At 37.7% G+C, this 25,713-nt stretch overlaps 3 protein-coding genes across 7 annotated transcripts in view; 1 reads left to right on the top strand and 2 right to left on the bottom strand.

The window, feature by feature from the left end:
* LOC135163810 (synapsin) overlaps positions 1-18,793 on the bottom strand; it is a 71,665-nt gene extending 52,872 nt beyond the window's left edge. The window contains exons 1-4 of one of the 4 annotated variants that reach the window (XM_064123626.1): positions 18,758-18,793; positions 7,820-8,251; positions 4,730-5,036; positions 1,135-1,388 (exon numbers count right to left, since the gene is read on the bottom strand). In XM_064123626.1, the coding sequence (XP_063979696.1) occupies positions 1,135-1,388; positions 4,730-4,978 (503 nt within the window). In that variant the 5' untranslated portion in view covers positions 4,979-5,036; positions 7,820-8,251; positions 18,758-18,793. Of the gene's footprint in view, positions 1-1,134; positions 1,389-4,729; positions 5,049-7,819; positions 8,252-18,008; positions 18,028-18,200; positions 18,450-18,757 lie in introns of those variants that run through there. The other 3 variants (XM_064123625.1, XM_064123623.1, XM_064123627.1) reach the window with 3 other exon arrangements.
* A 633-nt stretch (positions 18,794-19,426) lies between these two features.
* On the bottom strand, positions 19,427-22,194 carry LOC135163389 (uncharacterized). 2 transcript variants are annotated; one of them, XM_064122788.1, is made up of 4 exons: positions 22,080-22,194; positions 21,229-21,790; positions 20,606-20,806; positions 19,427-20,511 (listed from the first exon to the last, which is right to left on the bottom strand). In XM_064122788.1, coding segments are annotated over exons 1-4 (786 nt in total). In that variant the 5' UTR covers positions 22,082-22,194; the 3' UTR covers positions 19,427-20,490. The 2 variants fall into 2 exon arrangements, with proteins under 2 accessions (XP_063978858.1, XP_063978857.1); XM_064122787.1 differs by having other exon boundaries at positions 19,427-20,806.
* Positions 22,195-22,823: 629 nt separating this feature from the next.
* Positions 22,824-24,875, top strand: LOC135163631 (transmembrane protein 98-like). Its single transcript, XM_064123226.1, has 4 exons — positions 22,824-23,165; positions 23,331-23,440; positions 23,605-23,737; positions 23,907-24,875. The coding sequence occupies exons 1-4, from the start codon at positions 22,989-22,991 to the stop codon at positions 24,180-24,182; spliced, it is 696 nt and encodes a 231-aa protein (XP_063979296.1). The 5' UTR covers positions 22,824-22,988; the 3' UTR covers positions 24,183-24,875.
* Positions 24,876-25,713: the final 838 nt, after the last annotated feature.

Raw genomic sequence — 25,713 nt, 5'->3', positions numbered from 1 at the left:
ATGAATCGAAAGGAACTTTCATTATTGTTACTGTACACCATTCGTGAAAAGTTTTCAAAAAAAATTTCTTCAAAGGTAGTACAAAAAACTCTATAGCTTTGAAAATAGAGGGTGTCAGGCGCACGTATATAATAATATTTAAGACCATCACTAAATTCTTTCCTCTCTTCGAACTTCTTTAGTCATTCCCCAATTTCGTATTTCCCCATGCACCAGAAGAATACATTTTTAGTCCCTTCACATTCAGTTTACGCACGTACAAGTCATAAAATCCTGATATTTTCTCTCCTGAAAATCCATGTCAACTCGACTGTACAAAAAATGATTTTCTCTTAGATTGACCAGTCCACCCCTCTTCCTATCCAAATGACAGTCATAAAATTTTCCCGAAGCCCCGGCTCTGACTCGTTTTTTATCCCTCCAGGTTTTACCCATGCCATCAACGTACTTTTCGCTAGCCCTGTTGAATTCCAAGTACTTTCCCCCCGTTAAAATGCGCTCGTCTCCAAGGGAGCAACCCTCTTCCCTGTCCCTTATCCTCAAACTACTCCTCACATGTTCAGCATCACCAGGACCAAAAAACAACCGGACAATGATTTTTTCACAAATCTTTAAATTCATTTTGTTGCATCTGTAATTGTTCTCTAATACCCGAAAAATGCTCCAATAGCCCGTGAATTTTAAAGCTCGTAGTTTTCTCTGAACTTCCCTTTTTATTCTATTTATTTATTGTTTGTGGTAACTCGAGGTAGCAACACTGTAAACGTGAAATTATATATCTAAAGTGAACAATATTTACCTTAAATAATAAATACGATTGAAATCGTATTCCATAAACACAGCAGATTCCCTTGACACTCATAAACCTCGCTGTACCATCACATCTGACACCATAGATTAAACCGATTTATTTCGCCATTTCGGATCTCAACAAAGGCCCCACTGGCCAGCATTACAACCATGAATAATTTCCCATTACCCCCCCCCTCCCCCATCAACCCCTACAATCACGTCTCCCATCTCGTTACATTTCCCCCGAGCGCGAATATCTGGTGAATAAATTCCTCATGCACTTCTAAAAAAAATCATCAACAACGATAAAACAACTCTCCAACGAAACTCGTCTCTTCTTACCTGATAACCTTGGTCCCATTGCGGAAGACAGCCATGGACACGGTGGCGCCTGCTTCACAAGCCGTGAGAGACAACTCCCGGAACTCAGCCTGTTCAACGCGGATCTCGTAATCACCATGAATTCTACGTCCACGGAAGTACTTGCTCCAGTCTGTATTCTGATCATCGATCACTAGCAGAGTGAAACAACGATCCTTGTTATAGGATGAGCCACGAGTTGCACCACCGACAGCTGCACCGAGTATTGATGCACCCTGAGAGAAAAAGAGAAGTTTAAATGTATTGGTATGGGATTTTGGAATGGAAATTGTTACTGCACCAATCTGGGAAATTATTTATCGGAGGGAGTACACTACAAATTGGTGGAGGGGGAAGTATGGTGTGTGGTCGGTTAAATTTTAGAATGAGAGGTGAGGTGCATTGTTGGGCAGGTGAATGGTTAAATAAGGGGTTATGTGGTCTGAGTGATTTATAACGTGGATTTTGGAATTTGTAAACTGCAGATGGGATATCCACGATGTAAAAGTGCCATGAAATATGTCAATACATAACGCTGTAAGATAGTAGAAGATAATATAAAATAATATACGATAATATATGGAACAACTATATTTTATAACATTAACAATATTTATATTCAACTCCAACCCACATGTATCCCATTCAAATGGACTGGAACAGTTATAAAAACTATTTGTCTGTGCTATTTATATTCCACTACTAGATTGACTTGGGGTGCTACGTCTCTAATTAATCGTGAAATCATGAAAGGCACGCGTTAATGTGCTAGTCTTATTGATTTCAGTAGCGAAGTGGTAAAACGAGATAAGTCACTTTTTATTTTATATCGTAGAATCTAAGACAATAAAATTGTTATCAGAATCTCTATTGCGGAGCAAATTAAGTTCTACAACGAATGTAATTATTAAAATTCCATTATCTCCCTTCAATTCGAAGTTGTCGCTCAAAAAGTCGATTACGAGATAAGTCAACTCATATCGGTTTACCACCTTGCTGCCGATTTTCAACATGACGTGAATGAATTACGTTTTTCAAAGAACGTAACTGCTATTTCCTCGTGACTTTATCGAGATTTACCTTATTCTCGTAAAATTAAAAATAATTTTTGGAAAAAAGCGATATGTTAACTCTAGTATCAGCCAAAAATCGAATGCAAAGTTAACAATTCAAATTCAATTCTTGATGGGTAATAAACTTTATGAAAAAGTATCTCGACAGGAACCGTATTTCAAAACAAATTGCTAATTTATTAGCAAAAATATTTCAATGTGCAATATATCAATGACGGAATGAGGAATTATGATCATAAATGAGAATTCATTGGTGATGCGTGACGCGGATAAATTCAGCAAATTAAACAATTAAATAATTCATTGTTCCCTCATTGTCGGCGTATCCAAATAATTCTTCATAACATAAGTTATTGAATGCCGTAAAACACATTTTTGTCTGTGTAAATAAAAAAAAAATCGAATGGAAATTACACAAGGGCTTGTCTATTAAAACGACGCCAACCGGAAGGATTATTTATTGAAGTAAATATGGAGTTAATGGACGATGAAAAACAATCAATTCCAGGAGAGAGATGAAGAGGGTATGTAGGGGGTAGTTTTGGTAAAATACTCTTGAATTATTGAATGTAGTAGAGATTCAGGTGATGTATTCGTGAATTTCACTATTGCCAGTGGGTTTACTTATAATTAAACTCCTTTGACATAACGGGGATTTAGCTGGTGGTAGGATTTCGGCAAACAGTTCTGTGGGCGCCTAACTAGTGCATTACAATTGTATCTGTATTCAGCGTTTGGTCTCCGCATAGCGTGATTGACATAGTGCAGGACGTAGTAATCTCGTATATGCGGAATTTGACGTTCTGATGTTAAAAGAGATTAATTTCGAGGCAAAGCGCTGGGTATGACAAATTTAAAGGGATACGATGCAAGATTTTAAAGGGTATAAAATTTTCCTATGAAGTTTTGGGAAAATGCTTCGGAATTTTGGGATTCTAGTGGAGAACATGGATGGAGAGCCCCGAATAATTCAAACGTAATGGAATTATATATTAATTATCCTTAATGGGTGTGTCGTAGTGTACAATGCTGTCTCAAAATTAAAGAGCTGTGTAAAGTTATGTTTTCTACTAAATAATGAAATAAACTGAGGAGGAATTCTCTTCCTGAGCTTACAAAGGCTTGAGATATAAAATGACAAAATAATGAGTGTACGTTATACATTAAAGATGGATTATATTACATAATTCTCTTATTATGTATTTACTTGTATATAAACAACAATATTAAATAGATAATTAGAATGAATAATCTATTTTTTAAATGTTTTACTTTAACTTCAAGTTTAAACTAAGGGACATAGGTCGATCACGAAAACCATTACACTGCTGTTTTTAATAGAGGAGGGTGGTTGTGAATTTTTCCTAAAAGGGGAGAAAAATTCACTTTCTCTCCAACTAAAGTGTCAACTCCAGAACTGAAATGTTTTTCTAGCCGTCAAGTTACAAGTCTTGCACCTTTCTAACTTTTGAATTATTTCAACAATTCATCCCTATCCCTCGAGTGAATAAATGAATAACTAAAACTATTGAGCTTTATTTCCAACCCCGCCTGTAGTTCAGATTTTCCATAATGATAACGCGAAAGCTGAAAGAATTTAAAAATAAACTGGGAAAATTTATTTGGTATTTTATCTCAGTTTTAATGGACCTGTTCTATCCGATTTGACTTTTTTTATGGGTGGAGGTGTGGGCTTCAATGGTTTCCGATAACCGCTCGTCGCCGTTTCAAAACTGAAGCCCGTCCTGTTGATATTACCGAGCGAACAGAGGTATTCTAAAGATCGATGAACTAGTATTTGGTTCGGGGCAAACATCGTAACTTCGGTAATTTCAGAAATCGCGTGTGTTCCCAAAGAGGTGAACAGTTGGGGCAGGTAAAAGACCCATCATCAGTGATATCATCAAAGGGGAGGCGTATTTTAGTATAATTTGGAAAAACTGACAGGAGTTTGACATGAATATGTTAGTTTTTTAACTCTTATCAGAATGTTTTGACATTTTCCCTGGTGGACAATATTATGAATTTTGATTTTATAGTGTTGGCGTTCCGTCAGTGAAAAATAACAGGTGATAATAGTGGTGAAATAATATATGAAATCTATGAAACTTCTAGTATGAGGACGAAAATAAATTACAATTCATCGGTTGTAAAAAAAATTAATGTTATTAAGGGAAAATTTCTCGGGATTTTCGGAAGAATTTCTGGGGATTTGTGGAAAATTTGGCAGAAGTCAGATTAACGGTAGCACTTTCCTTTAATGATTTTTTATGAGACTATGAAAATAACTGTTTGAAAATTTATTTAATGCGAAACTACGACTTAACCCGTTTCATTTATTTTTACAAAATCGCTAAATTTATTCTCAAACTCAAATTATTTCTGCAACAAATGTATTGCATCTTCAAGAGTTTATTGACCCGAAAAAATCGCTTTCGAAAAAATTGTCTCAAATCATTTACGCTCCGCTACCGAATTAACTATAAATATAGCAAAACAAATACCTGATCCCGTGCAGCTCCCGTAAGACTCTGAACCCTCTGCAGTAGACTCTCCCTTGTCTTCGCCGGTGACGAGGGTGCACTTGTAGTTCTCGAACTCGGTCTCAGATTGAGGCTCAAGTCACCTCCAGGTGGTGCCCCAGGAACTGGTGGTTGCGATGGCGGTGGTATAGGGGCTGGTTGACACTGGAGTGGACGATCCGGGGCCCCCTGATATGGCTGACTGGAGTCCTGCCGTACCACGGAGGCCATCCCAGGCTCAACGCTGGGCTCATCGTCAAGCTCGGAGCTCAAGTCCCCCGAGGAGAACCTGGAAGGCAAACTACAGTGGCTGCTGTGATCCTGACAATTGGCCCTTGGGTTATATTGTGTATTAAGTGCCCAAGGGATTGAGTAAAATAGATATATCGTGCACTGATTGTGATAAAAACAAATATCATTGCCAAATATTTATTCACAAAAGAGAAAAGCGTTTACCATGGAGAATAATTTAGAAATGGCTGAATGTGCCATAATTCCAACCACTCGGTAGATTTGTCATCTTCTTTATTTGTTAACTGATTGTCGATGCACTCTATCAATTACTAACCATGTTATTACTAACAATTGCGAACTATTTCACCAAATTTTCTGATCCATCAAACAAACTTGAGAGTAACAATATTGTGGTGCAATGGCGTCGACCAAAACACAGCAGGTGGGGGGGAGATGTAATGAGCGGTAGAAGTGACTCTTCTGGTCATCAGGAGATGAAATCTATTGAAGCCATCTTGCGATTGTTTCCAAAACATTGAGTACACATATTGAAGATAAATGTTTTCGAACTGTTTGATCTACTTACAGTGGATTTTAGACCCGAGGGAAAATTAATTTCTTCACAATATTGTCATTGAAAATCGAATATCCTGTGATCAACTAAAAAATATACTGAAACTCAGTATAAAATGTAATATTTATTTTCGTGCAGATGTTGCTCTCGTGAAGATCTGAATGCAATTGCGTTTAACGCGGCTTTCACTCGGCTGGATCACCACCCAGAACCGAAATTTTGTTACTTCTCAAAATAAGACCCGTTGTGAAGATTCCAATATTGTCCCGCTGTTGCGGAAGCGAAGAAGTTTTGTTCTTTGTTGGCGATTTTATGGAAGGGAGTGAGAGGATTATTCACTCAGTGAGAAACTGTTACCGGGAATCGAAAAGTTTTTTGGGGTGTGACGATGCTCTATCTATTATGGAGCAAGTGATCAAGGGTTCGAAGGTCCTTAATCGAGACATACAGTCCTGCATGATGGCTTTGGTAGATGCTTGCTCTGGTATTCGTCTCCTCGTGGAAATGCCATGGATTTATGGTCAAGTGGAAATGCGAAAGGGATGGGGAATGGCTACATGCCAACACCTATCATGAAACCGGAATGTTATCATCTTATCAGAGGACGCCAAGTAATTACACATAACTCGTTTTCAATTCAAGAGGACTCAATGTCTTTTGCAGGGAACCGAAAAAAATTGCGAAAAGACTATTCAGGTATTTAATCCTAAAACATATGGAAATGGCACTTCAGCGAAAAAGTCACCGTTTTCTATTGCCAATTATGTAATAATGGAAATTATACGACAGAAGAAATCAACAGCGAAGTCGTAAAAGCGAGTGATATGTTTACAAAATTGGTAATCAAATGATAATCATTGAGTGAGAAATCTCGCAAACACATCTTTCTTGGTATTTCCCTTGTTGATGGCTCATGAGAATCAGTGAAATTGGGGGAAATCATCGATAATCAATGTAATAGAAAGCAGAGTGAAGTTGGTAATCGAAATATATAGTCCAAATTACGGAATTCCAGTTCATATACCAATTACGGAATAAATCACTAGAAATATTTATGTGGAGGTATCGTAATCTTTCCCAGAAAATTAAGATAAAAATTACAGAACGCTCCTATATGAATATTCATATTGTTCTCTCTGACATTACTCTTTTCTTTGTGTAATCTCAGTATTTTCATGATTCCCTGTCTTATCATGTGCTTTACCAGAGAAACAAAAAATTTTCTCATCGATTGTACGAGCTATTTGAACGTCAGAAGTTTTTTTTCGTGAGGTCTCCCCTTCGATCGGTATTTCTCATAACAATCGACTTTTTAGTAGAATAAAAGCTTCATTATATGAGAAGGTAGCTCAGAAGCATCTGTCGTTAGCTAAGGGGCGTCCGTCATCGCTCTATAATTTTATTATACAGGAGGAGACAGATGGGAAGAAAAAACTTTAATTCACGCCTCATAAGATTACACAGCGTTAATGAATGTCGAGATGACTCTATCGTACATTCTGCATGAAGTATTCCTGTGGCAGTTTGCCAACTAGTTCAAGAATTCCCGGTATCTTGGATATACAGCATTGCTGAGAGTTTTGTGACGTGACTCAAAACGCTCTTTTCCAGCGGATGAATCGGGAAAAATTGAGGCGAGTCAAGGTTGATGGAATAATGGTACACGTTCAAGATGTTTCTGATCATTCTGAGAAATTGCATTTTTAGGATTCAGAGGAAGTTTTGATTTTCCTCGTTGAGGGTGATGAAGACATGGGGAGAACTTCTGAGGGACTTCTAATGAATTTAGTGGAGCAAATTTCAGGAATTGAATTGGAAAATGATGCATTGATGGAATGAATGAAAGTGGTTGATCTAGCACTTTATGCTCTCCAATTGGAGTCGATCTTAGACGAACATTTTTTACTCGAAATTTACCGAGATGTGGAGTAAAAACGATTACCCTGCGGATTTGAATTGTTTAAACAATACTTTGGGGAGAAATTTTCGAGGTTTCTCCTCCTTAACACTACTATGAGCGATGGAAACAGCAAAACTTTTTATAGGAGTTTTTCACTCATAAAATCCCTGATACCGAAACTAATGTTTAAAAGATTGCAATTACTTCGGAAAAGGACGACCTGAGGATCAAAATGGTAGCCAAAAAATATCTGACAATTATTTTTCTCCAAATGACTCATTATCGCCAGTGTGCTCGCTGAGATTGTGAAATGTCGAGGGATTTTCTGTGAGTAAAGTGACAAGATTTCAAGATAAAAATTTACCTTCGTTTCAGGTAGTTGACATTGGTAGTGAAGGATTGGCGGAAGCTGGAGAATGAAATGTTGCCGGGTGATGGAGCAGTCCCACAATACTTGGCGCAGCCGCCGCGACCGGTAATCTTGCTGGTGGATGTCGCGGATGTCCCAATGAAAATTTCTCGGTGTTCTTTCTCTTTACAATGTTGACAAAGTGCCTCCTATATTATCCCTTCCTAGTGTTTTTTTTATATTTAATTTGTCTTGGCTCCGTGGGTCTTTACTCTGAGTTACTTTTGTTCGCTGGGTGTTCGACACTTCAACTTGTTTCTTGTTGCTGTTAGATTTTTTTACGCTTCTTGAAAAGTTGTTGGAGAAACTTGAACGTAAATTAACTGTAAATCAAAGGGTGAACTAAGAGAGGTGAAGAAGGAGAAAATAAACAATCCAACTTGAAATCTGAAACAGAAAGACAACGAAAATTTCATTAAAGTGCTTTCATTATCTTCGAAAAGTTGGATGAAGTTTAATTTACACTAAATCCGACGGATGTTTTGTGATATTCTGTAAATGTCAGAGACATGAGAAGTTGATGGTTCATTAGAAAGGGCTTTTGATACACAGGAAGAGAGAGAGATAAGAATATATGTCTTTGACTCATTTGTTAACCCTGAAATGGTTGATTCATGTTTTCGATATATTGGAGTTAAATTAATTGAAATTCAATTTTTCTCGTTTTTTAGTTCTAATTGTTTGAAAGGTGATAAAAACGAAGTTTTGGAGGATCGACTGTATTGATTGGGGTGCAATAAAGTACTAAAAAATTAAAAAGAATTTTTTTTGTGGGGTGATGTATATTCATATCCTTAGAATGTTTTTCAACATTTCAGTTTTGCTGGGGTTTTTCGGAAAAAAGAATATCTTAATCAAGTATATTTTTTATTCTTATTTTAAGTGGATTTTTAATGGTAAAAACGATAACCAATCGATAAGCTAATGAATGGATTCAGTAACACAGAAACGTTTAATAGGTGCAATCAAGCCCTCATAACTGACGGGAAAATTTCGAGTAAAATATGACTAAAAGGGTTTACCATGAAGGATTTGGGGCAGTAGGGGCCACTCTTTGTGGACTTATTTGACATTAGGGATCTTCAACGTAACTGTTTTCTCCATTTCTAACTACTCTATCATTAATTAATACGACCTATTTCATAAAACTCACTAATCCATCAAACAAACTTGGGTAACGATATGATGATGGAATGGCGTCCACCGAAACATGGCGGAAGGGGCCACGGGAGGGGGAGAGAACGTAATGACCAGTAGAAGGAATTTCTTTGGTCATCAGAGGATAAAACCCAGTGGAGCCACCTCGTGGCCGTTTTGACAGGATTCAGAATACATATTAAAGATTAATGGTTCAATCTATGCACAGAATACTTGATTCAAGTATATTTTTCGTCTATTTATTACACTTGAGCGACACAAAAAAGATGAATTACGGTACAAGTCGTGATGTTTTCTTTTAAAATTTCATGAGCCCATTAGATTTTGTAGGTAATTTTAACTTTTCTCTCCCCACAGCCCCACTTCAACTTCATATCCCCCTTAAACCCTCGACATTCAATATAATGATTATTATGAAAGAAGAATTTCTGTTTTCAATTGTGCTTACTCGATATTGGAGCACCGATATACGTGTCCTGAATGTGCACGTAAGCTCTTCTCATCCTCAATTCTCGCTTTCCACCCCCTTTGTTTAACCCCCGCTGAGCCAATTTTTCTCACGCATCAGTACCATTACGCAAACTACCGAATTGTTTGCAAACCCTCCCATAATTTCTGGCAACTTTCACTGCTCACTTAACCAAGGAAGAAACCCCGCTGGTTCGTTAACGCACTCGAGTGGAGGATAGCCACAACAAACACCCTTTTTTCGCCTCTCCAGTGTCTGTGATAAATGTCCCCAATAAAAGGAAGCCACCAGGCCAAGTGCTACTGAACTTCTACTTCAATTCTTCTACTTTAATTCCCTGAGATTTATCGTGCGAATAACGATACAATAACTCTCCCAAAACATTGGGGGAGGGGGACTACGTAATGAGCAATAGACGGGATTCCTCTGGTCATCAGGAGATGAAATCTAGTAGAGTCCTCTTACGACCGTTCTTGAAGAATTGAGAACACATATCAAAAAGGATAGACTTCCTCTTCGACGCATATTGAAGATGAACAAAGAAATTTATGTAAATTTCCTTGATGAGAATTTCAAGGCCTATGGGCTTTAAATGTAATTATGTAATTTCACAGCTCACTTACAGAGATAATGAAAATGAAAAATTTAAGTTTCGGAAAATGAGTTTACGTTGATTTCCCCTCTTATTTTGTTTTAAACCTCTTAAGGTCGTCGTAAGAACGTCATAATTTTTATGTTTCTTTCAGAATTAAATGATTTGTATATAATTTCGTACTGAATTTACTTAATTTCTTATTTAGATGTTCATAATATTCATCATCCCTCCTACCCCCTCCTATAAGTACATCATAATCAACTAGTCTTATAGGTTAGCGAAAATTTGGCCGAATAAAAATGAAATCTGCTGTACCGGTAAAATAAAAATTACTGTGCTATGCTAGTGGAAAATTCACAACAAGTCAGACTTAATCCTCTATCCCAGAATAACAATTAATCATCCCATATTCATTTTCACCAAAATCGAGGGTACAAATGACGTAACGATGACTCGATTCACTTTTACAAGAGGTAAGGTAATATCCGAGAACGATTTCTCTCCGTTTAGGGTCATTCCGATAGAAGTATTGGATTAATGATGTGTTCCCCCCAGCTAAGCGATGATTCGTCTGTATACAACCGAGCAATCCGGACAATAATTTCAGTAAACGAAACGTCTTTCCTTTACAAACGTCGACCTTTTGTATACAAGTAACCAAAAAGGGACTTTTTGACACGGGCTGAAGGTGACAAATGTATATATATACTTCAGTGACAAAAATATATAGAGACAGGAATAACTATCATATGGCTACCATCACAAGCCCCTATCCCACTCCTTGTTTATTGTTTCACCAACAAATTTCCCACCCACGCTAGATTTATCCCCAAATCTTGAATCCCTCCCTCCTTTTGGTCTTTCTCCTTGACTCCTCGGGTGCATCAACCCTCATTGCACCAGTAACAGCACTCAGGTAGCTGTTGAGAACGGGATGTCTGGTATGTACACTGTACACATAAAGGAGCAAATGTACCGACCAAGTGAAAACTCCACCCCCCGCCCCATCCCTCAACCCCCGTTGTATACAGTAACGTTGAAATGTAAGCGTTTCAAGGGGCTACTAGTTCAGAGTGAAAAAAAAAAGGACACGGAAATGGTAGAAGCCAACGCCCGCAACGTCACTAATCCTCACTCACTCCCATTCCACTGAGACACCCACCCACCACCACCCCCACGTCCCCCCTCCAACCCCCCCATTCCAATTCCTTTGAAAAGCATATATTGAACTCTGTCTCACTTTCTCATCTGGAATCGCTCCAGCTCTTATCGATCCACACACTCGGTGATTTTCTCACTCTTTCACCATTTCGATATGAATCGCCTCAAGCCACATCTAGATTCTCAACCTATCACGGAATGTTTTTTTCTTTGTCATTGTTTTTTTTTTTTCACAAACTGAAACTTGTGAACTACACGAAATTGCCCACCGCCGACGGGAGAACTATTAATACACGATCGAGGGTTAAACTTTTTTTGGGCTCTTTCGCTTGTCCCTTTGGGGGTAGGAATGGGGTTAAACTTTTCGGGAATGATGGAAGGGTGGGGGGGGAGGTCGTTGATGAGGATGGTAACGAACTTTTCAAGTAATCTGGGAAATTGTGGGAGAGATTTGGGGATTGGGAGTTATGAGGGATGAGGGCCAGAGGTTGAACACTGGTGGAGGGGATGATGATGTGCAGGTGATCAATGTGTCATTTGGAGGGTATTTCAGGGGGTGGGATGTCATTAGGGGGATTTGGAGAAGATCATTTATGAAGTTTGAGGGGGGTTCAGTTTCAATCGGTGAATTGGGCGATTTCGATTGAATTTGGAACTGGAAATGTTTAGAGTGATGGGAAAAATGATTTTGATGAAGCTATTTTTTGGTTGAGATCGGTATCAGTTAGTAAGATTTATTTGAAGTAGATAAGATCGTACGGGGAATATTAAGGTTTTCTCGACGAGTTATATTTACTTGAATGAAATAAAACAGCTCTGAGAGTCGAGTCATATATGTATATTCACCACAAGAATGAAAGGGTTGATTTTTTAAACTTAATATGATCTCCGACTGATAAATTTTTCATTTTACGGGGAAAAAAATTTTGGGTAAAAATTAAACCTCCAGGAGGCGAAACAAGAGACGAAGCTTAGTTTTCTCACGAAAATTATCCTCCCGAATCTAATTATTCCATCAAAACTGGTCCTAAAAAGTGGCTCATTGTCATTTCGTCCCACGTTTCGCCCTCCAAATATCTAATTTTTACCCAAAATTTCTTTTCGTGGGCTCATGAAATAAATTCTTCACATGATTCTCATTAGATGCACATATTCACATAATTCTGTGTACTAATACTCCTTTATTCCTGGCTTTAATAAACCTGATTTCGATATTAAGATTGAGGTGAAAAAAACAATGCAGAAATGAGAGAATTCGATGTCTTACTCCGGAAAAATTGACGGTGAAATTTTCTAGTCGACGAGCTTTGTGAATTTTGATAGCACTATTTTGTGTCTTTCGAGATCAATAGCAGAATAAAATGTCGGAAACAAAGAGCGAAGGGTTCTTGGATCGGAACAAATGGTAGTGTATGGGGCTCTTATTGCTACGGAAAAATCAATCCCCCTTGGGATTGAGGTTCCCACTTCGGGACGCACTTCAATGGCCTTACTGCAAGATTTATGTATCTGGATATATGACAGTCTAAAAACACACTGTGGGTATACGAAAATAGGGGAGTCTCATAATATCTTTTACGGTAATTCACCCTGAGAAATGAGAATTCTTGACGTTGGAAAAACTATTGTCATGGAATTTCAAAGCTCGACCTTTATCTCCGTAAAATTAATTAATTATTAACTATACTGTATACTGTTGCCCGGAACAAAGAATTTTGAGAACTAATTAACTGGATTAAATTAATCCAATACATAATAAAATAAAATATATTTATATTTTATTCTTTCATTGCAAAAAGGGTTTGTTGTGAATCAATTAAAGGGCAATATGTCACGATTTAATTTACGAGTATGAGTTAAACGCAATAGGAGACACATCAAATTTTTCAGTCTCGAAAAAGTGTATCTGTAGCATAAGCAATTGTCATGTAACAGGAAAACTGTTTGTGTCGTGTGACAATTTTATTACAGTTGGGTTAGGATTTTGTGTACTTCTTGGATGACGGAGGGCCCATATGACCCTCAGTAAGGTCGCTGTTGTGCTTCAGATCAGAATCGCCAGTTGTCTGGTTTTTTAAAATCATTTTGTTCATTTTATACAATCGCAATCAATCGGATGGCGTTCATAACACGAATAATTACCGTTTTTCAACCGACATTATTTATATTTCCCCGAAACTTCATTATAATATCCCCTATTCTAAAAACAATTCAAAAGAATTCTTTGAAAAAACCGCCAGTTAAAAAATGAGGGAATTAAGATCGTGTCAGTTTTGAGTTGGAGATCGAAGTTGACGGATCGTGAATGCAGATGAAGACTAACTTTTGTTAGCAGTAAACTATCGTGTTAATTTACTCAAATATATATATCCAAAATTTTCCATTGAATATATATCCTATTCCTAACTATTCAAATCCCACATGCAATATAATAATTAGTTACTAGTCCATTATTGGCATTTTAATAGCAGAGACACATGTCATTTGTGTTGAGCAATTGTACAATCAAATATCATGTGCTCATTGAAATTATTGAAATATGTTTTTATCGCTGGGTAATTTCCAAACGACTGATTCCTTCGTAATCATTATCACTAGAGTTTTATCGCAGAAGTGGGATGCGAATTCCGGAAATTAATTGATACTCGGTATTGTTAAATAGGAGAATGGGACTCGGATATTTGTTTTAATTTCAACGGGATGAGAGGTTCTGCGTGTTCCGCGCTTTTTTGCCTGACTGAAAGGTTAAACGTGAGCCCGGAGTTTGTAAACTATCATAATGGGGCGCAGTGCAGCAAGCTCGTTCGGGTGTAAAAGTTCGTTAGGTAACTCGAAGCCTGTTGTCACTGGCAATAACGCTAGAATGAATGGAAGATAAAAAATGAGGATTTTATCATGCCGGAGAGACTGTGGGGGATGTTTTGTCACGCGAGGAAAGTGATAATAATAAAGGAAAATTCGGTACACTGTGGAGAAAATGTAATTTGGGAAAAGTTTTGGTATCGTTAAAGAACTTATTATTCTGTGAGCGTCGCGGGAACTAATCTATTGCTAATTTGTTGAAATTTTAGTCAAGAGACAAACACAGGGACAGTTTTAATTATTCGGGCAGTGAGACTTCGCTGTTTTATCGGACAGTTGTAAGTAAATGTTCATTTCAGTGTAATAAGGGCGTAAAGATTGATCAAAACTCGGGAAATTCTTTGAAATTAATGGTAACGGGCCGGTAAATTCAATCGTGTCTTTTTGGAGAACATAAATCGATATGAAGTGTGAAAATTTTTGAGAAAAACCCAGAAAGCTTCGGAGCACTTTACAGATTTCTTTTCACTGTTAAAAGAAATGAATTTATACGGACAGTTGACCATTGATTTTCAGGACCGTAACACTGAATGCGATTTAGGGGAAGGCAAATTATGAGATTTCAGATTTGACTGGGAAAATTCTGTGAAATCCGAGAATTTTAAATAGCATGAAGATGAAAAATTTCAGTCCATCAAAATTTCAGAGAGAATTCAAATATTCAGTACCCAATTGCACTGAATTTTTCGCAATTCCTCCAATTTTATATTTTCTTCCGTAACCGTTAGTCAATGTCACTGTTCTAAAAGTTCGCGTACATGTGTACCAGAATTTGCTGCTTTTCCAGTAATTTCCAGGGAAGAATGCGACCGAAAATAGTGGTTAGCATTCATTGACACTGATATTCGTGAATTTCCATAACGAAAAAGACTAAGCTTCAAAAAAACTAAAGGTGTTAAAAATTTCTGGCAAAACTTGTAACCGTGTAGTTTAAAAAACAAAAATAATGTGGCAATTGGGTTAATCTTGAAAAATGTGGTTTTAAAAATTATTCAGAACTGCGCATCGAATTTAAAACTTCCCTAAGATTTACGATGACTTCATGTTCAGAAGCTAGCTAACACACAATCGAATGAAAGTTATTGGCCGCAAACTTTATCTGCATACATTTAAAATGCCGAGCATCTGAGATATTGCGAGTATGCCATTTTTATTCTCTGCTTCTTGTCCCCTCATTCCATATACGAAACGTTTACCTATTCCGGTGGAACTTCCAAACTTTAGCGAAATGTGATGGCTTCACGACTGCATAAGAAATTGGAAAAATATTCTTTCTGTCATTCGTACTGTGGTACGATACAATTTTACCCGGCAAAGTTCATTCTTGAATATTGAAAATTACGGGAATGCGTTACCACATTTCACTCGCAATTGTTCGCCTCCCGACGCTTTTGGCTAGCAGTCAAGCTTTTGCTCCCTCGAAATTTCTGTGAAGCTCAAACTGCTCCAGTGATTTCCACTGTGATTATCGCGGTCAAAGAAAACAAGAGTTACGTCGGGGATCAGTGAACAAAATGTCATGATAACGTCAAAGCAATTATCATTACCGAGGTACAATGATGGTGATCATCGTACGAAAATCTATATTTGATGATCCATTGACTTCAAAATTTTGTAATTGATTCAATGGAAAATTCTATTCACATTCTGTTTTGTTACGTTTTTCGAATGTTTTTATAGGAGTTTACATTTCAAATTGTTTATCAAAAATTAATTTACAGTTGCATTAAATAGGTCCTGATACGATAAAGTCACCCTTTAATAATAAATAAAAAACAAGCTTGAGCATGGAACTTATATCACTTACGCCCGTCAATCAATCAAAAATCGTCTGCTGTCGACATTTAATCGCAAAAAAATAGTTTTTCCATAAATTCTACATTTTTCATAATCGGATGGAAAATTAAATTTTGAGGTGAAGTTTAAACTTCTTCCAGTTTATATTCTCTCGACATTTGTTCTGAATTTTCCGCTCTACATATATCAGAAAAGTTGATTTACTTCGGTAATTCCCAGTGGCGCAAAACTTTCCTGCCCGGAGTAAAAGAAAGATGCAATTTGTTTAAAATAAAGTCTTCGATAAAAGGAATTGTCTTCAAATATTTCAGAAAGTAATTCAGAAGTTTCAGTTCACATTCTACAGATGGAGGAATTAATTAAAGATTCAATTAATTCTGGGGATATATCAAACAGGAATTGAGAGAGATGATGATGAAGAGCCCTAGACGAATGTGCACATACACGAAATTGAATTTACTTATCCTGCACGGAATCAAATTGATAACGAAGGTACGCACAGCTGAGCTGAATCGTTGAATTAATTTTTAATGACTTCAGTTATGATGAGACCACCAGATACCAACAATCAGTACAATTATTGTGAAAATCAGCGGAAAATGCCGATGAACCTATGAGGCTAATGGAACATTAATTAATTTGAGTAAATTCGTAATTAATAATTATTTGATTTAATTTGGGATTTACGTGTCGATTATTACCCTTTGAGCAAGAGGGAAAATCATGGGGCGATAATTTCGTGCAGTTTTGGGTAACGGCAGCACCAGTAATTAAAATTTATGAATTTTCGAAAAAAAGAGACGAAGAAATGTCATTGAATTGTACGTGAAACCTTGATAACTGAATTATTCGAATTATGCAATTAAAATTCAGTAGCGAAGTTGTACATCCGTTTAATTGATTCTGGCTGTAGCCGGTCAACCTTCGTTGCATATCATTGACTTTAACGAGCACGACAATTTATTTGTTAAAATCTCTAAAATACAATTACAGACACTGTTGCAAATTTTAGTCTGAATTTTGTGGTACAGTTCCCAAAAATTTTTAACACATTTAATTTCCATTGAAAGTTCAATTTTTTCGTTATTGCAAATTCAAAAACTTCGTGTCAGAAATTTACAACCGGAAATCAGCCAGGTTTGGGAACTGATGAGCTATTTATTGATTCCTTGGAGGGTGAATCTCATGCAACGTCATGCAAGATCTTCATACAAGATCTTAGTTGTTCCTAAGCTATGGAAGTCATTAGTGAAATAGGAAATCATTGTGTCATGACATTTGGCCGTAAACAACCCCTCGGATGACTCGATGGAATTAAATCTGATCTTTGAAGTGTATGTGTTGTTGGGCCCTACCCACATAAAAAAATATTATACTGTTATCTGCCAAAGATTTTCCAGAATTGTTCAGAAGAATCATCGGAAAATCTTCAGAACATCTCCCTGATGCTCTAAAAAGATTATGCGAGCGAATTTCAACAGACAAATTTGGTTTCTGAAGATGTTCAGCATTTTATGTTGAGAAATATTTTTAAAAGCTCTTCTGGGAACATGTCTTCAAATAAAAATGATCTTCCCAAGATCTTCGGACGAATCATTTTGGGTCACCAGGGTAATCTTCCAAAGATCTTTCGATGATTCTTCTGAAGATTTCTGAAAGATCTTTGCCGGACAGAAATTTCTCTACCCCTTTAGCCTTCGCCATCAATAAAAACCCTTTTCATCAACAATTTTTCAGTTTATCGACCAAAGTCCATTTTTTCAAATTTAATTTCTTTATGATAACTTTAAAAAACGTTCGCACCCAATCGGATGAAGGTTTAAAAAAATTATTTTGAATGTCCTTTTGCCCGAGTGACAAAAAAATTGTAAATCCATTTATTTAATCTTTTAAAACCTTCTCGTTACCCTAATAAATTTTTTTTTCATCTGAAGTCATGACGAAAATGTCCTAAACTTCAAAAATATTCCGTTTTATTGTTAGCAATCGGCCATTCGCGAGATACTAGTGCTTTCTAAAACCCCCTCTCCCCCCATTTTTCCAAAATTTATCCCTGAAAAAATGGGGACCCCCTAAAACTCCAAAAAATCAAAAAAACTCACCCCTATTGAAAAAAAATCTTTCCCCTCCTGGCACATTTACACCCCCCAGTGTCACACCCATTGCCCCACAAACCCCTCATCATCTCCATCTAAAAAAAAGCCGGTCAACCTCATAAAAATTTCATGCATCTCTCCCAGCCCCTGGAATCCCCAACCGCGTCCAGAAAATCACCCATTTTCCGAAAGTCTTACCTTCACGATCCGCTTCCACTTTAAACACCTCAAAACCTCGTCTGACTATTTCACAATCTCCGAACCAACAAACCGCACCTCAAACTCCCACCGTTTCAACAAAAAAAAATCCCCCAATGACCCACAAATATTTCTCGAAAAATCGGTCCTTCACCTATTTTTTAAACCGACGAAAAAAATTTCCAATTGACTCGAGAAAAGACGGAGACGATAGTGGGTTGAAACGATCACGTGAAACTGGTACTAGCGATTCGTCTGCGTCGCTCCTAGTCGTCGGCTTGCGCACTTGGTCCCCCCAGCAATCATGGCCAGCGTCTTTGCGGCGAGTTCGAAATCGCGCAAACGTTGGTTCAAAAATTTTCAATGAAAAATCGTAAAAACCGATGAAAAAAATGTGAAAATATTTTTTTTAATCAATTTAAATATTACGCTATTATTTTGCAGGATTTAAAAAATTTTTGCAATATCATATTCGTCAATATGGCAGAGAAAAAATAATGACAACACGAAATTTTCAACACTGGGGATGAGCAGGAGATCCGCTCAGTTCGACTTACCTATGTCGTGTGCGTGTACTACTCACTAGTTTGCCGGTGAAGCAGTGAAGCTAGCGGTGGTGTTGGGAGGGTGTCACCCGGGGTATTCCCAGGATCGATAGACCCAGCGATTGCGCACACAGCGTATCACTGGGGTGGCGCAATATGTAGGCTGTGGGGTAAAATGGCACGAATGCGATTGCAGCGACAAAATCGGTGAACAACAAACGGGGGCTCGCCGGTGCGCAATCGACTTGTACTACTGGGTGGGAGAAAGTGGGAATTTCGCGTGTTTATTTCGGGAGAGAGAGGGGCGCTGAATTCATTAGGATGGAAAATTGGGGGGTGACACTTGTTCCCAGGGATTAGGGTATTGTAACCTTGATTGGTTAACCTTTAACCTGCAGACTGGGTCAAATTAACGCGGGTGAAGTATTTTATATTCCGAATGGGAGCCTTATAAGTATTTTTGTAGTATATTAACTTATTCAAAAAGTTCGAGAATGGCATTTTTTGACTGTGTATGGGTGTTTATATTATATACATACGTTTCGTAACTTGTTATCTATTAGTTTGCGAATAGGTTGATGGATTTGTTTATTTTTTCAATTTTAATTTGAATTCTTCAGTTGTTTTCGCGAATGGGCTGTTTTATGATCATTTTCAAAAATAGGAAAATAAATTAAGTGATTGCGAAAAATAATTGTTTTACTATTTTATACATTGAATTTGATAATGAACATGATAACTTTAAAGGAGCTGTAACCCTCAAATCGGTATTTTACCAACCGGACGGGCTGCTTTTGAATATTTTTGGTCGCAAAATTTTCCAACAATTTCAAGAGTGAAATTCGTAAAAATTCATGTATCGTCAATATTATATAAATTAAATTTCGGAAAGGATTGATACTTTCCTCATCATTTCCTCCTCATAAATAAATCACAGAAGTAGTTTCCCAAGCGGTGGACTAGTTTTCACGAAGTGTAAAAAATTCCTTAATTTTTTTACATTTAATGAATTCTTGGATGTTGATATGTATTTAATGTGTGGCGAAGTAAATGACTGCGGAGATCTGAGTTTAACTAGCCTTGGAATGTTTCAAAAAAATCGGTAAAACGAGTCGGCAATTGCACATAGACCGATAACGATAAAAAATCATTCCGACACTTTGGGATCAACTGTCGATCCACTGTGTCGCTCCTCGTCTGCCTCCGTTTCATCGGCGTCAATCGGGCGATCTCTGGATGCTCGCATTCTCAATTTCTGCCATATTTGGAATAGAATCTCATACTTTTCATCTCCTGTCTAAGGATCCCTCTCTCTAACTCTACAAAAAACCCCTACAAGATCCATTCCAAGTTTTCATCGAAGATTGTAACATACTCAGGAAATGGAGGAGTACTTTGATAGCCCCCAGCATCAACAGGAGCACTGACGGCTAAATTCTTGAAAAACTTCTGATAATCCACAGCCTCAGGTGAGAAAGGACATAATCCTGTTGTTCTAAAAGCACTAGGAAGGAGTTGCTGCAAATCCAAGTAATCGATAGCCCTCTGCAGAACTGGAGCAAAATTTTCAAAGGTCAGACGTTCTCCGTTGTTCTCCATTTTCCAATGACAGACTGCGTCATTCCAGGCAAGTCTCATTGGTCTAAAAATGCCATCATCAAAGGGCTGGATGAGGTGTGCTGTATTGCGATGGAGATTTACGAGTATTATACTATTCGCTTCACAGAAATTAGTGACCTCCAATGTCACATAGGGTCTGTATCCGTCTAAATACAAAACGATGGGGAACTTGATATTGTTGTTCTTCAACCAAGGGTGAAAGTAAGCTGTCAGCCATGTGAAGAATGAGTCGCTATTTACCCAACCATTTCCTGATTTCCCTATTGCCCACAATTCTGGTACTGATTCAGTAAGAGTATGAGACATCCGAGCACATGAAAGCATTACCAAGGGTGGAGCCAACTGTCCTTCGGCATTCCCGCATATCATTGCAGCAACACATTCGTTTTCATCACCAGGGATAAAACTGTAATCAGTCTTCTCTTTTCGACGAACCAACCCCTGTAAAAAATTTAATTTATCTCAAAGTTTCGGCATTTTGAAATTCAAAATTTACCGACACGAATTGGTACAAGACTTCCATCTGCAGAACTAACGAGGAAGAAATGTGAGAAGGTAGAGATCTGAATTATCAACGATATGATTTATATTGGATGAAACGAATTTACATTTAAGAATTGGAATGAGAATGAAAATAAGGTATAAGGTGATAATTCATCAAGCCTCGACCAAGTCATTGGACTTATTCAGGTGGCACGAGTGAAAAACACTGAGTATTTAAATAAAAAAGAAAACATTTTTTCGATTTGCCGTTAGTTAATGACTCAGGAAGGTTCGAAGAGATGCGAATGTGTGCTAGCCCTTGAAACTTGTTTGAAAATCTCCCAACAATTTCTAAAGTAATAGAAAATATAATTAGACACCTTTTTTAGTCTTGGGGTAAGAATGAAACCTGCTTCATCACAATTGAACACACGAGATGCATCAATGTCCAGTAGACCACGACAACCGAGAAAGTTCTTCACATTTGTGAACCAATTCTTCAGGGACTCTTCAGTTCCTGCCTTTCGACAAGTGTCGACATTTTGCAACGTTGTCTCAGTGAGTTTATGTCTCTTGCGAAAACTTTTGTACCAGGTCGCTCCTGGACCATTGTCTGGGAAACATGTGATAATTTTAAGAGCCTTGAAAAGCGCTGTAATACTGTCATAGATTTGGCGTTTCGTGATAGGAAAACCATTGATACGTCTGTGAAGAATTCCCTGCACCAATTGTTCTTCATGTTCTTGGCTAAGAATACGCACATGACCTCGTTTATGAATCCTAGGACTTGAAAGTTTCTTCACTTTGGTCAGCAATGTAGAGTATGGAATGTGGAATTTTCTAGCGGCGTGACGTATCGACATGTTCTTCTTCACTTCAGAAAGGGCTTGCTGAAGCTGTTCCTCTGTATAGGCCACGATTTTTTGTCGCTTAGGTGAGGACCTGTAATGAATGATCATTCATCATCGTACAGTGAAATTATAGAGATCAATTTTTTATTCCTCATATCTCGTCTCGTTATCAATTGAATTGAAGTAATGCCAAAGATCATGTCCTGATCTTTAGCATCCCATGATCAACAATTTCGGCAAAGGTTAGGTTTTAGTAGGCATTAATTGATCTTCCTATTTGGATGGAAACATGAACTTTCATGTGTCCTCGCATACTTTGAGATAATTCTACAGTCCCCAGTATCAGTCATGAATAAGTTTCAGGGGGTTTAGGTACTTACATTGTGAAATATCGCTGTCCCAAGTGGACGTATGGGATCAGTTCGGACTACAATAGAACAGTGAAAATGGCGGGAACAAGGACTACTGAGTTTTCGTTGGGAATTTTAGCGGAATTTTTGGCATTTCAAGTGGGCAAATCCGACTGTAGATGAAAGTAGAAAGTTGATTTTATTCATAGTTGATATTATTGAATCGACATCGGCCAGTTTACTGATCAGAATATTATATCATTTAGGAGAGTGGAAGTAACTGCGGGTATGTCTCACAGCGGAACTACGTGGCATACCATTCGGGGCAGATTATTTGTGAATCTTTTAAGGCTCCATGGCTATGCTAAAATCGATTTTTTCGTTTTTCGCATTTTTCTCGGCTCCTGGGCCTCCTAGAGCAAAAAGGGCCCGGATTTGGGATCAACCCTTCTTTCGTCCATATCTTTGGAAATATCATAGCTAGGACAATTTGGCTGGCGCCATTGGATTCGTGAGACGATTTCCGATTTTTCTGGGGGTCCGGGAATTTTCTAAAATCGATTTTTTCGTTTTTCGCATTTTTCTCGGCTCCTGGTCGTCCTACAGCCCAAAGCACCCCAAGCCAGTTACCCTCGGTCTCCGTGGTAATCCCTTACCGACAGGCACGTTCACCGAGGTAGTTCATGCGCCACCGCTACTCAATTTTGCGGTTGTAGCCGCTGCATAAGCGCCAGCAATCCCCCCTATAATCTTTGCCTCTACCGTCTGTCCTCTTTGCTGGTGACTGTCACCGCCTCCCACTGATTGTAATTCTCTGGAATGGCGCGTCAGCTGCTTGCGCCAGGAGATTTCATTGTGATGATTTAGTGACCAAATGTGATAATACACTCCAGCTACGATTTTTAGTTTCATGTTTCTCTTTTTTTTGTGAAAAGTCAAATGTCAAATGTGGTGTCAATGATGAGCTCTCCACTGTCGTTCAGCAGCTCCAATGTTTCCACAGGGGCACCTGGAATGGAAACCGTTGTGGCTGTTGCACTGGGAGCTCTCGCTGCAGTCTTCCTAGGGGCTCTGATTGTTCTCCTTGTCATCTGCAAGAGACAACGATGTTATTATGTACGTTAATGATGGAGATAATTAATTGATGTTTACTGTAGCTCTACATTAATGGGTCCGGCCGGTTTGGATCAAGATCCACAGGTTTATGGCCGTGTTGAGGATGGAAAATGACGAAGAATTGGGGAAACAGTGGAAATTTTGATGGTTTTTTTTCCATTTTAGACTCAGAAAGACTCCAATGATCTGAATTCTGATCTCCTCGAGGGTGAGAACGGACTGGGACTTGGGTTGGACGTGTGGGAAGGAGAGGAGTGGATTGCTGGAGCTGAAAGGTGTATTTTCAGTAATTTAATTTGTCCTTTAAAGTAAATGCTGAGGTTTCTGATCAGCTAAGCGCAGGGCCGGAAGAAAGGCTGATAAGGCAAAAAAGGGTTATGAGATTTCGCTTTCTTCTTATTAATTTAAAATTCAATCAGATTGATTTTCTGGGATTCAGATGGGTTGACGATGCCACTGGCTTGGCACCACCTTGCATTGCTGTCCTGAGATCCTGTCATTCACTAGCTGCAAGCCTAACAGCAATTGCTGGAACAGTTAACAGCAATACTGTGCCCCTGGAAATTGTCGATGTGAGTTGCATCATTTCTCTATTCAGTTGACAGTTTCCAAACTGAAACTATAATTTCATTTTTGAATTTTTCCACTTAAACCGGAACAATAACGATCAATGAATTTCTAGTAATCGATTTTATTGACTTCACTAAAATCAATAGTTCATTGAATTTATTATTTCTCCAGGTTGCACGACGCATTCCCCCTCGTGTAGATGACGTTGTTCGTAGTCTTTACCCGCCCCTGGATGCCAGACTCCTCGAAGCGAGAGTTGCAGCTCTAGTTCTAGCTGTCACTCATCTAGCCCTCGTCACCAAACATGGAATCCCAAAAAGTCAGGCACGAAAATTGGCGTTTATCGATCAGGCACTACAGGACATGGATTCTCATCTCCTCGTCCTCAGAAATGCTGCACTCGCACAGGAAACAGCGTGCAGCATACCTGCCTCCACCCCAGTTTAATCTCCGATGTTAACAGTATTCGTCGACAATTTTTGATATTTTTTCTCTTCATTTTCTATAATTACCTTTGATATTACTGAAAATAGTAAAACACTATTTCTGAAACATTGTATATATTATTTATGGGTTTCGCGGCATGAAACGTAAAGACGAAACAAAACTAAATTAGAAATAAAATTCTCGTAACGTTATAATACGGGAGAAAACTCAAAATAAAATTCGAGTGGCGTTACTCGTTGACAAAATAAATCAGAGAAAAGAAGTCATATAAAGTAAGGGATTTCTATCGACGTATTTGCTTCACTGAAAAAGTTTTGAAATTTTTCATGAATTTAGGCCCTAGAAATATTTATAACTAATTAATTACAATTCCAGTTCTTCCATTTGGTCTTCCAGTTTATACAAATTACTATGCAAGACTGCATGAAATTGATTCCATAATCCATTATTCAATCACTACATTGTTCTCCAATTGTGAAGAAGTCACTCAGCGAACAATATCACACATGATCTGCTTTTAAATTTCAAAAATGTTAAAAATTGATTGAAACTGGTTCTTCTGAAGGCATATCCACGACATGAAAAAATGGAAATACCATAAGTTCACAATTCAAAAAATTTATTCCAGAGTATTTGTTATTGTTTGAATATTATACAACTGTTGAATAAACGTAAAAGTTTTAATTAAAAAGATTTCTACTGCGTCATGATTTTCTGCTCTACGATCGTGTATTTTTTTTATGACGAAATCGAACGCTCTTTCGTGTGATTACACCTTCTCTGTCTCGTCACATAATGGAGCATGGGTTTCAGCATTTCGGAATTTGGATTTCCTTCTCTTCATCCTTGAAGGGTTTCTCGCAGGCATTTGATTGTAGAGAGATTTTCTCCAGGACAACAGCCCTCGAAGTCAATCCAAATTTCTTATTAACGTGATATGGAATTCAATTTCGCAAAGTACTGACATTTTTGTAAACATTTCCTTCTTATAAACAAATAATACAACTTCGTTTTACCAAACGGTGGATGATCTTTTACGAAGTGGTAAAAAGTACTGATTTTTGCGCGTTTAATAAAAAATGTCGATTTTAATCTTCGGCTACAACGGAAATGATTTTCACATTTTTTTCTTTAGACTAACGATTATTAAATTCAGGAAAAAATTGATTCCAAATGTGTTAGTTTTCTAGAAATTTTGTGTAATTTTCGATAATCTTAGAATTAACTAAGAGGGTACAGCTACTTTAATCATCAGAGTCGGCTAGTTAAACCCGGTCACATATAAATATCTGTCGACTACTCAGATTCTAAGTAAAAACAATCTTTCAAATCCACAACCTTTATATTCTACAAACCGCAGTTATTAATTGCATCTTCGTACACCTTAACCGCCACAATTTTAATTTCCAAAAAAACGTGAAAATCACACTGAATTAAAATTTTATTGAAAATCAAAGAATATATATCTATTTATTCAACACCTAAATTCCTTACAAATTTAATGAATCTATAGTTTGATAAAACACTCCAC

The sequence above is a fragment of the Diachasmimorpha longicaudata genome, chromosome 6 (genome assembly GCF_034640455.1).
Source record: "Diachasmimorpha longicaudata isolate KC_UGA_2023 chromosome 6, iyDiaLong2, whole genome shotgun sequence".
Classification (NCBI taxonomy): Eukaryota; Metazoa; Arthropoda; class Insecta; order Hymenoptera; family Braconidae; genus Diachasmimorpha; species Diachasmimorpha longicaudata.
Note: the sequence above shows the minus strand (reverse complement) of the source record. Positions and strands in the feature narration are given on the sequence as shown.

Coding starts and splice junctions, on each gene's coding strand:
- LOC135163389 (XM_064122787.1), bottom strand. Junction 20,807..21,228: donor TTACCCCAAGACTAAAAAAG/GTGTCTAATTAT, acceptor AATTTTTTACAG/GGGTTGGTTCGTCGAAAAGA.
- LOC135163631 (XM_064123226.1), top strand. CDS start 22,989: ATGTCAAATGTGGTGTCAATGATGAGCTCTCCACTGTCGTTCAGCAGC. Junction 23,166..23,330: donor AGAGACAACGATGTTATTAT/GTACGTTAATGA, acceptor TTTCCATTTTAG/ACTCAGAAAGACTCCAATGA. Junction 23,441..23,604: donor TGGATTGCTGGAGCTGAAAG/GTGTATTTTCAG, acceptor TCTGGGATTCAG/ATGGGTTGACGATGCCACTG.